The sequence below is a fragment of the Diabrotica virgifera genome, chromosome 6 (genome assembly GCF_917563875.1).
Source record: "Diabrotica virgifera virgifera chromosome 6, PGI_DIABVI_V3a".
Lineage (NCBI taxonomy): Eukaryota > Metazoa > Arthropoda > Insecta > Coleoptera > Chrysomelidae > Diabrotica > Diabrotica virgifera.
Genome location: NC_065448.1, coordinates 236,791,697 through 236,804,232, shown reverse-complemented (window position 1 = coordinate 236,804,232; position 12,536 = coordinate 236,791,697). Strand labels below are relative to the sequence as shown.

The 12,536-nt window shown below is 33.5% G+C and overlaps 1 protein-coding gene across 1 annotated transcript in view; it reads right to left on the bottom strand.

The window, feature by feature from the left end:
- The window catches only part of LOC126887348 (protein brunelleschi), a 51,194-nt gene that overhangs the window by 16,525 nt on the left and 22,133 nt on the right, over nt 1-12,536 (bottom strand). Inside the window, exons 5-7 of the mRNA XM_050654801.1 lie at nt 11,430-11,713; nt 8,726-9,054; nt 1,459-1,837 (exon numbers count right to left, since the gene is read on the bottom strand). Of these exons, the coding sequence (XP_050510758.1) occupies nt 1,459-1,837; nt 8,726-9,054; nt 11,430-11,713 (992 nt within the window). The remainder of the gene's footprint in view (nt 1-1,458; nt 1,838-8,725; nt 9,055-11,429; nt 11,714-12,536) is intronic.

The window sequence follows — 12,536 nt, the reverse complement described above, 5'->3', positions numbered from 1 at the left end:
TGACAATAACATTGTTGTTTTTAATATCACCTTTACAATTTCATCACATTTTCTCACTCTTTAAACCTTCCTTGGACTTCTACAAATATTTTAAAATCGAAATTAGCTAATTCGATTCAGTCATTCTGGAGCTGTTATAAAAAAGATATAACAAAATAAAAGTTTATTAAACGTCATTCAATATTTACATATATGGAAACCGTTCCGGACAGACTGTGTGGCTTGTCGCATTAGGATTTTATAACATTAGATATAGGTCCGTATTCATAGTCGAGACTCAAGTCAGCGTCGATGCTTAAGGTCGACCTTGAAAAAATTTGTATACAAATTTGTATAAGAATTTGTTCAAGGTCGGACTTGAGCATCGACTCAGACTCGAGTCTCGACTATGAATACGGGCCATAGAATGTTACCTGCAAATACTATAGACTGTAATACATACAACTCTTGACATTTCCCATTAATTTTGAGGAAGCAAAAAAATAGCGCCATCTAGCGGTATGAGTAGGATAACCAGAGCAATCTAACCTTACATTTATAAAATTGCTTTATTATTGTTTTTGTATAAGTGTTTGAACTATTTTTATTTTAATTTAATTTAGCAAAATTAGCTCGTTATTAAAAAATTTATAAAATTAAATTTAAATGTTTACGTCAAATTTTACGTTGTCAAAACGTAGTTCAACTCAAGCCGACTGAGGCGCTAGTGGCAACGTGCTTCCAGATTTCTGTGGGACTTGGATGTACAGTGGAACCTCGATAACTCGGATTAATCGGGACCGCGGCCGATCCGGGTTATTGAAAGTCCGGGATAGCCGGAGAGCATGGTAAAAATTAATAAAATACGGCATACTTATAGATAAAGTCCATTATAATTAAAATAACATGAAATATAATATATGCACAGTACACATCGAAATTACCTATAGTTATATAGAGTTTAGTATAGACAATATAGAGTATTGTTCATTTCTAGGTAAAAAAACTCAGTTTCGGTTGTGTCCATTTCGTCTGGTCTTCCATCTGAATGATGTTATGTAATTTAAAAACAGTGACTCTTTCATTGTTTAAAAGACCATTGTTTAAAAAACATTTTTTTAAAGACAGTTGAAAATAAATAAAGGAATAACACATGCATGTTGTTTGTGATAGCCAGAGATAATGAGGTGCTCTCAATCGTGTGCATGAGTCATTTTTACTATCCTATAGTTTAAATTACACAAATACCCATTATCTCTCAAATATTATATTATGGTCAAAGGAAGTTTTATCAATGAAACTCGATATTTTTAAGGCATTCCAGAAGTGGCTACAGATAAAATGTTTTAACATAATACATACATTTTTATTGTTGAAATGTTTGTCTGATGAAAATCGGTCCGGGTTAGCCGGACTTCCGGGTTATCGGGGGCCGACTTATCGAGGTTCCACTGTATTACAGTCAATAGTATTTGTTACCTGGCAATGAAGTCGACATGCTGCTGAAAGGACCACTACTCATATCGTGCGGAATTGTTGGTGAAATGGCTGAAGTTGGAGCTAAGAAATTAGCCGCAGAATGTAGATTTAATGTAATACTAACAGTTTCTCCTGGAGGAATCGGTAACAACTTCTTCACTTCTTCTCTATCCCAGCTAAAAATTTGATCTTGCAAAGAAGGGTCTAAGACACTGTTTACTTCTACTTCTAGCATCTCTACGGGTACTTCACTAGCATTTTTCAATGTTATAATACATTTAGTACTTTCGCCATGATATAAACTTACGCTGGCTGAGGTGACAGTATTTTCATCGTGAAAATTGGAAAATGAAGCACTGGTGGGGAAAGAGGTTGATACCTACAAGTATAATCAAATATTTTACTTTTGAAATACATATGCTGAATAGGGATGTTCTAAAAATTAAGGTGATACATTTATATTATTCCGCCAATCTTAACCAATAAGGCTTTTCAACGCTTCTCATTTGTTTCGAGCTTCTGTCATATGTCGTATATTAATATTATACATTATACGACATATGACAGAAGCTCGATCCAAATGAGAAGCGTTGAAAAGTCCTATTCAAACTAATGACATGTTATTTATTCGCTCTGCCCGTGACCATGGTGGGGGTACCCTGAAACGATTCCATGGGTAGGACTTTTCAACACTTCTCATTTGTTTCGAGCTTCTGTCATATTATACATGCAATTTGCAATTTTTTTAAATTTTGCAATAGATTGTTACTGTTTTTTGTTTCACTTCATTATATTGTATTTATATGGACGATTTATATAATTTTAGTAAATTGTGTTTGTTATTGTTCTTATTTATGTTTCTTGTAAGCTTTGTCTATAAAATTGTTAAATTTTTCATGACAATAGAGCATATTTCTATTTCTATACACGGATTATACGACATTAACAGAAGCTTGAAACAAATGAGAAGCGTTGAAAAGTCCTATTCAAACTAATAACACGTTAAATGTATTCGCTGTGTGTGACTATGGTGGGGGTACCCTGAAACGATACCAACGTGAGTAACGGCGAAATATGACAATATTGGAGGTATCTTTATAATGTCATTGTCATTGTTTGTATAACAAATGTGATCAAAAGGGGTAAATAAATATTCCTTAAAGCCATCGGTACATAATTCGCAAATATTTTACAGCTATACCTACTTTTTCTGTCTTTACACGGCAAATTACGTGTAGTAAAATTCTCACTGGTATGGATATGTAAACATTACTAGAATGTCATCCTACTTGAAAATGTCATCATTAACTTAAAGAGATGGCTTTTGAATGTTCTTGGATAACTGTTATTTATATAATTGCAAATTATTAATTCAGTTAATAAATGTGATAATTTTTCACTAACTATGTATTCATTCAGTGATTGTAATAATTTATATGTACAACAAAAACTAATACTCAATCGAGAAAAGAGGAAAAGTGTTAAAGTGATTTTTTAATAATATATTGTTACTATGGAACGCTTACAATTGTGAACATCTTTAACAACAAAATATTTGGATCACAGAATATATTATCCTGATGCATTCTCTGCTTGGATCTTCCACAAATAATACACAATAAATAACTTTTTATTAAGTTCACGTCTTAAATCAATTATTTATCAACAACACTATATATCACTATTATTTAATCAACAACTCAAAATATTCCCGATGCCATGTCAAATATTTAAAATTGTCACAACTGACAATATGCTGACAATATTCTATTCGACTGAGTGCGTTGTAAGACAAAGATAGATTTGGAAAATATTACCACGGACATGGTGTTCATTTTTTTCGAATCCTGAAAAAAACCAATAAATGTTTTTGAAAAATTTAAACGCAGAATGAAAAACTAAATTATTACCGAGCGCCGAAAGTTCCTTAGAATAAATAAAAAGTTTATCTTTAATGAGATATTTGAAATTAAAAATCACACTAAATTTTCTCTTAGTTTTTCACCCCTGTAACTTATTAAAATAAACATTCCAGAAGTTCGCAGGAACTTTCGGCCCTCGCTAATAACGTAATCTTTCAATATGCGTTTAAATTTTTCAAAAATACTTATTAGTTTTCTCAGGATTAAAAAAAAAAATGAATCCCCATTTGAATAGCATTGCAGCCGAAAATACGTACCCATCCCCTTAAGTATTTAATTGTGCTAATAATAGCCAAAATAGTAAGTGTAATTTCTATAGATCTCCAATAATGACAAGTAAATTAGAGAAAAGATTTAAACTAGGAGGAGTAAACTCAAAATACAGATTCACACCAAATAATGTCACTATCAAGATCACCAGATTTATCTTTTTTTTTTCGACGGTAATACAGTAATCAGTATCGGACACCTTATAAGACAATTAACAAATCGCTAAATAGTTCTAAAAACAACAGATTTTTATATACCCGCAGCCTAAAAAAATCTAAAAATTAAAGGAATAACTCAAAAAACACAAAGTCGCCGATATACGTTAATTAACCTATGAGTTTCAAATGCAAATAGTGTCAAAATTTCATAAATATTAATCGTGTCAAAATTTCATAATTTAGTGGAGTAAACTTATCTATGGTTGGACCAATTAGAAACAAGCATTGCAGCGCGGTAAATTTGAATTACTTCTCCTAGTTTAAAAACGAGGATACATTTTCCCTTTCTATTCCGTTTGGGGTGGAAAAGATAAATTGTGCTGAATTTTTAGACACCCAGTTCTTAATACTACATCAATTTTATACATACCCATACCCAAACTTATATGGAATCTTATTTCGTACGAATTTAAAAAAACGAATTTAAAAAAAAAGCAAAAAAAAACTAAGAAGATGTAACCTTGTTTGTCTTAGCGTAGAAAAAAAATCATAACAAATTATTAAAAAATAATAAAAAAAAACAAAAAAAAATTAATAATATAAAAATACAAAAAAAATAAAAATTTACAAAAAAAAATATTTATTACAACCAAAACAGTGTATTATTTAAATAATAATTGTAATATGTTGATTTGTTATGTATTTAGAGTTAGAAATACAGTAAAACAATAAAGTATTTAACCAAATTGAAATTAGTTGTTTTAAAGTCAATAGCATAAAAAATTTCAATGTAAAACGAATACTGTTTAAATTGTTTTTATTTTTTTTTGTAGTCAGTGTTATCACCTCTAGTCCTTATGCAAGCTTTAGTTTGTGTGGGTATGTTCCTAATCAAATTATCAACATTTTGTTGTGGTAGGTTGCTCCATTTAGTCCAGAAAGCCACTGCGCATCCGCTAGGAAAAATATTCTAATTCGGATTTTTTGCACAATCTTACTCAAAAAGGACTCCTTTTAACAAATTTGTATGTTGCCAGGACCAAAAGGTGGTAAAAAATTATTTAAACGTTTTTTTTGTTTTTTTCCTAAAATTATTTTTTTGCATGGAAAAAAGTTTTTTTTGTGTTTTTTTGGATCATTCCAAACAGAAAAGGTCTTTAGTGGCTTTTCTCTAAAAATGATAGTTTTTAATATAAGCGATTAAAAATTGAAAAATTGCGAAATCGGCCATTTTTAACCCTCAAAAACTATGTGAAAAACTGAAAATTTGAATGTTGCCAAGGTAGGTAGATATTCTTTAAACATCGATTGATGAAATCCCGAAGAGTTTTTTGCAATACAATATTCAAAACTCCCTTGTTTTTTAATTGCTAATCAAGCGTGCGCGACACTATTTTCCACCGACAGTATGGTGCAAATGAAAGGAATAAATTCGTTATTTCGTAAACCGGCCACTTTAAAGAAAAATACCGAAACAGGTCGATTCTTATTTTTAAGTTATGATATTGTGGCATATATGGTATACTAGTGACGCCATCCGTCTGGGCGTGATGACGTAATCTATGATTTTTTTAAATGAGAATAGGGGTAGTGTGGTAGCTCATTTGAAAGGCTCTTCAATTCTCTATTCAGTAATGTAAAAATTTATATAATTATTTATACAGGGTGTCCTTCTACTTCTTTTTGTGTCAAATAATTTAATTTAATAAAAAAAATTTGGACACCCTGTATAAATAATTATATAAATGTTTATATTACTGAATAGAGAATTGTAGAACCTTTCAAATGAGCTAGCACACGACCCCTATTATTATTAAAAAAAATCATCGATTACGTCATCGCGTCCAGATGGATGACGTCACTAGTATACCATATATGCCACAATATCACAACTTAAAAATAAAAATCGACCTGTTTCGGAATTTTTCCTTAAAGTCGCCGGTTTACGAAATAACGAATTTATTCCTTTCATTTGCACCATACTGTCGGTGGAAAATTGTGTCGCGCACGCTTGATTAGCAATTAAAAAACAAAGGAGTTTTGAATATTATATTGCAAAAAACTCTTCGGGATTTCATCAATCGATGTTTAAAGAATATCTACCTACTATGGCAACATTCAAATTTTCAGTTTTTCACATAGTTTTTGAGGATTAAAAATGGCCGATTTCGCAATTTTTAATCGCTTATATGTCAAAAACTATCATTTTTAGAGAAAAGTCACTAAAGACCTTTTCTGTTTGGAATGATTCAAAAAAACTAAAAAACTTTTTTTCCATGCAAAAAAATAATTTTAGGAAAAAAACAAAAAAAAAACGTTTAAAAAATTTTTGACCACTTTTTGGTCCTGGCAACATGCAAATTTGTTAAAAGGAGTCCTTTTTGAGTAAGATTGTGCAAAAAATCCGAATTAAAATATTTTTCCTAGCGGATGCGCAGTGGCTTTCTGGACTAATTCTTCAAGAGCAGCTTGTACTAGCCGCGAGGTGTTTTGTGGATTATCCTGGCGAGCTCTAATTTTTCTTTTAAGCATATCCCACAAATTCTCTATAGGGTTAAGCAAGTGTCAGCAAGCAGGCCACTCCAAACAAGGGATACCTTCTGCTTCAACGATGTCTCTAGTCACTCTAATGGTATGTGGAGGTCCATTATCATGTAAGAAAATTAAATTTTCTCCTGTTGTACCTCTCCAGAGCCTAACTACAGGTTATCAACATACCTGTGAGCAGTCAAAGTTGATTGGATGAAAATTGGATGAGTCTTTTTACGGATCACAATTCCTCTCCAGAACATTACACTTCCTCTTGTATATTTGTGAACAGATCTGACAGTTTTCGTTCTTGCTTGTCTTCCTCGACCGCTAAGTACACGATTTCGTGGGTCATCTGATTCTACAGAAATCCTGACTTTTTTTGAAAATAGCACATTTTGTCAATTCCCAATGTTCCAGTTTTGGTGGTGAAGACACCAATTTAGGCGATCAATCTTGTGCTGCCTGGATAACTCGGGAATCCATAACTGTCTCCTGCTGTATACTTCTTGGCACGAACTCTTCTTCTTATCGTTTCAACTGAAAGATTTACACCTGTAGCTTCCAAAAGCTGCCGTTGGAGCTGCAGGTGAGAAATGGTTGGGTGTCTTCCAGCTGAATGGACAATTACACGATCGTGGCGAGCTGTTATTACTGTTTGGCGACTTTCCCTTGCTTTATTTTTGAGCTTTCCTCGTCCTGTTACCTAGCATAGGTTTTGGACAGAACGCCCTGTGTTACGCCTAGCTCTACAGCTATATCCCGCTGAGAACATTACTTGCTTTACAAGACCAATAATCTTTCCCCGTTATAAGTTCTATAACCACATATGACATAGTTCTATTTCGTTCAATTTGCAACTCAAGCAAATAACCTATACCGTACCGAGCTGTACTATCTGATTGTCTTATAGATTTGTTTATTTTCAATAAAAACCTCTATTCTTCGCAACAATAACAAGTTTTTTCAAAAGAAATAAATATTACTTAGAAATACATGGTGATTCCATATAGGTTTGGGTGTGTGTAAATTGGAAAAGTATAGTTAAAAACTAATTATTAATAATTTGCAACAAAAATGTCATGTTTAGGCACTAGGTGTCGCTTCAGTCATGCACGGAGCGAATATGACTTCAAAATTAGTGACGCACTGAAAAAACGGTTTGGTTTGAACTATATATAAATTACATATTGTAAATGGTAAATGTAATAAATTAAAATGAAGACTAATAAATAAGTAAAAACTTAACAATAATTAAAAAAGACGCCGAAATCTTTGCATGAAACGTATAGGTAGGTTTTCTTTATATAGCACTAAATTTCATAATGTAACGTAAATATTTTATAAAATAAAAATGTGTACCATTTTTATTCGGTTGCAATGCGAAGGCAAACCAATCTTACTTTTTAATTAGAATACGGAGTGCAGTCCAGTTCCTTTAACCGCGATTTTCTGCTCTTATTGGAGCTTCATCAGAAGGAACGTAGGCACTGTTCTCCATACTCCAACTAAATTGCATCGAGAGGCTTTCCCACACATCGCAACCAAAGTGATGATAATAGGTGGCAAGCGCCATCTGTCAATTAAAAGACGAAGCAAGTTTTCAATCCTAATAGTAAATTAATAATATTGAAAAATATTAAAAATCACTAAAAGATTTTTAAATTGAAAACTTATTGGTACATTTTCATGGTAACACCTCCAAGACTTCTATAATTTGTAAGTCATATGGATGCTGCAGTGAAGACGAAAGGGAAGGAATTCTACACCTTGCAATTCACATCCCCCGTCTGCAGCCGGCAAAGTTCCAACTGAAAAATGCACCTGGTTACTCTACGGAGTAATACGAAAAATAAAATAAAAATGTGTACCATTTTTATTCGGTTGCAATGCGAAGGCAAACCAATCTTACTTTTTAATTAGAATACGGAGTGCAGTCCAGTTCCTTTAACCGCGATTTTCTGCTCTTATTGGAGCTTCATCAGAAGGAACGTAGGCACTGTTCTCTATACTCCAACTAAATTGCATCGAGAGGTTTTCCCACACATCGCAACCAAAGTGATGATAATAGGTGGCAAGCGCCATCTGGCAATTGAAAGACGAAGCAAGTTTTCAATCCTAATAGTAAATTAATAATAATGAAAAATATTAAAAATCACTAAAAGGGTCTTGGAGGTGTTACCATGAAAATGTACCAATAAGTTTTCAATTTAAAAATCTTTTAGTGATTTTTAATATTTTTCAATATTATTAATTTACTATTAGGATTGAAAACTTGCTTCGTCTTTCTAAATATTTTATAACTGAAAAAAATTTCAGAAAGGTACCTGGATTTTTTACAGCCCCGAACAGGGTTTTTTTTTATTATTTCCGTGGTGTATCACTTACCTCTAGTAACGGCAAGCTAGGAACAACTTGAACTTTATAGTAGGGTGGAAAATTCATACTGGATCCCATATGGCGCAGTCGGCAGTTTGACTTAACTCCCAAAGTGTGTGTACTGTAACCTGACAGTTCGAGTTCTCCGCTTTCTCTTGCCCACCCGTTAAGCGTTAAAGAAGTTGGGATATCTGGTGGTAAAACAATAGTCTCGGGCACAGATTCAAAAACTACACCTCCCGTCAAAAGTCTCATATTGGATACTTTTAACTCAAAAGGTAAGGGATTGATCAACTTTAACTGTACTTCGCAAACTTCATTTTGAATCCATAGAAAATCTTAAAAAACAACAAAAACAAACATTAAATTTAGTAGTTAGTTCTTTTCTTACAAAGTATTCAAAAAGATCAGAGGGATTTTGTTTTACTGTTAATGTTGTCTGCCTTACTTAAAGACGGTATTTGACAGGGTCAAATTAAACGACGTTAACAATTTATTGTACGAATAGGTACCTCTAGTAATAATTGAAACGATCGAAAATATCTACCAGAACAACACAATAATGCAATAAGGCAATGGGATAAGACAGGGAGATTCCCTGAGTCATCTATTGTTCAACCTAATCATGGATAAAGTAATAAACAAAGTAAGAACATAAAGGATATCAAATGGGAGAAAACCCCCTCAAAATAATCTGCTATGCAATACTAATCTCTCAAAGTGAAGATGATTTACAACGTATGCTGTACCAATTTGATATCACCGCCAGAAAATTTAACATGGTAATAGTCCCAAAAAGACCAAATGCATGTTTATAACAGCAAACCAACTCAGGTGTAAACTAGAGCTGGAGGGCCAGATAAGAGAACAACTGATGGAGTTTAAATATCTAGGCACCACATTATCTAGCTACGGAAAGCTCGAAACACAAATGGAAGATCAGGTGAATAGAGCAAGCAAAGCTGCAGGTAGAATGAATGGAACAATAAAGAGAAATAAAAATATCAGAAAAGGAATGAAAAACAGAATTTACCAAAACAGTCATCAAACCAATAATGGCATATGCGGCAGAAGGACAGCAGAGGACAAAAAGAATGCTAGAAACAGCACGGATGAAAACCCTTTGAAAAATCGTTTGTAAGACACTATGGGACAGAGCTAGAAGTACAGATATACGACGGAGATGCAAGGTGGAGAACATAATAACTGGGTAAGAAACAGAATAGTAGGATGGAATGACCACATAAGCCGAATGGCAACAAATAGAGTAGTAAGGACGACAAGAGACGGTTCCCCAATAGAAATAAGATCAGTGGGAAGACCACGAAAACGAAGGAATGACAACTTACTGGACGTACATTGAAAAACAGACATAATAATGTCTACAAAAAAAAAGAAGCTAATATTGTAACGGGTGGTGTAGAAAAGAGGGTTATGAAACATTTCAATAGCAATGATTAAAGTCGTACACTGGGACACATTAAATTTTTTCCGCGCGAGCTTATTACTGAAACGATGATTCCATGATTCAAGCTTAGTGCCTGGATTGTGCTGAATATTGTTCCCGCATTACACCAAATGGCTATGGCGTTACAAAGTAGATTCAAATTTGATCCGCAGTGTCTTCATTTTGGCTGTTCGTAGCATGCTTTTGGTTTTATTGGTGTCGTCTCTTGATTCAATGCCATAGGTCATAACAGGTCTGATGCAAGTTTTATAAATTCTAACTTTGCTGTCCATTCTCATAATGGGTTATTCCAGACCACATCTCTCCAACATCCGGACAAGACAGCGGCCTTGTTAATTTGTCCTCTTAGGTCTCTGGCTGGGTCATGATAACTTGATAAGTCTACACCTAGATATTTGAACTGGTTTAGCTGTTCTATGGATTTCCCCTCTACCACGAACTTGCATCTAATTGGATTTTTCGCAATGGTAATGCATTTTATTTTCTGCGTGGATATGTTCATGTTGAGTCGTCAACATGCTTGATAGAATCGATAAAGTTGTGTTTGTAGGGCATCCTCATCCGCATAGCGCACTATACTGATTCTACTGTGACCGAGTCTGTATCCTAGTTGTAGCTATTCCACATCTTCTATTATTTCATCCATTAGCATATTGAATAGAAATGGACTAAGGCTGTCTGTGGTGTCGTTTGTTTTAATTTTTGTCGTGTTGTTATTGTTCATTTGTTTTATGATTTCAACAATGTTTGCCATTATCCTTTTTTGCTTAATTTTCCGTAATATATTGCTAAGTCTGACTCTGTCAAATGCGGGTTTGTTATATTCTATCGACTTCTCTTTCACTTGTTTCATGACAAATATTGCGTCCGTCGTCGATCTGTCTTTTCTGAATCCTTGCTGTTCTTCTGTTCTTTATCTGTGATTCCAATTTATCCTGGAGTATGCCTGTGAATAACTTCATTGTCGTATTTAAGAGAGTTATTCCTCTGTAGTTGTCCGGACATGATTTTTGTCCTTTCTTAAAAATCGGTATTGTGATACTGGTGTGTCAATCTTGTGGTATTTTGATAAATGATAGATCAAAAGAATTTTGGTGGTTGTTGCTGAAGGATCTCTAGAAATAACTATGGAGCCAATCAGTCTAGAAAACTGGAGAATCTTTTACGGACAACTAATGAAAGACGCATGTTATGCCATATATACTTTAGAAAAAATTATTTCGTGGAAAATGTACACTTTCTTACCCAATTTGGAACTAGCCTGTCTTGATTTCCGCTCTAAACTACCACCCCCAAAATGAATGGGAGTAAACAGAAACGGTCCTGTATCTGTTTGTTTATTTTCAATTCTTCTTGGTCTCAAATGGGGCTGCAAATCCTTAGGGACAAACGCCGCACATATAGGTATATCAGTTAGGTTTGCTGGAGGGACCACTAAACCACTGTCCAAAACAAGAGGGACAGGAGATCCCTCGCACTGAGAAGATAGACTTTGCAATTGAATGGCTAATTCCTTTTGTTCTGTTGAACTAAAAATACGGAATAGGTTAGTACAGGCGCGGATACAGGGGAGGGGGTCAACGGGTCCATGGACCCCCTATTATTTTTATTATTTATAATTTTTGTCTGTTAACTCTAAACTTTAAGCATCAGTACAACACTAAATTACACGACAACCGCTTTCAAAGAATTGAAAGAAGCCATAAAATCTAATAAAACACCCTTCTCTGAAAAATAATCTGCAGGCGTATTTGTTTGGGTACCGGTGGAACCATAAACAACGGACATATTTTTCTCAATTCAAAGAATAACAAAAATGATATTTTAAAATGCAAATACATTACACTGGGTATAAACCTTATCTCATGAAAATTCACGTTTCAAATTTGCGATACAATGAAGATATAAAAATTTGTATTTTACTAGATAATACCCATTGATGGTAGAAAGGTTAATCTTTATGGTAAAGAACGACCAGTGAGATTAACAGTCGTGAATTGTCTATCAATCCTTTTGATACCGTAGGTATCTGGGATTATATAGTGTATTTTATCCTTAGAGTAAGTGCGAGTCGTATGGCTAAATCTGGAAAATATAATATTTGAGCAGTTTTGCCACAGGTCTTGGACAACATTTCGGGAGACTGCTCCTATTTTTCGGTAGAAATCGTCAAATTTCAGTAGATTTCATTTTTGCTTATTTTGCTATTACATTGCAAAAAAAATGATACTTTAGGTACCAGTATTCAAAAATAAACTACATTCATCATCATATAATGATCAATAATCACCATTCATCATAAAAATCATTCAAAGTTTAAAATCGGTAGGTATACCTTAAAAAAATATATTT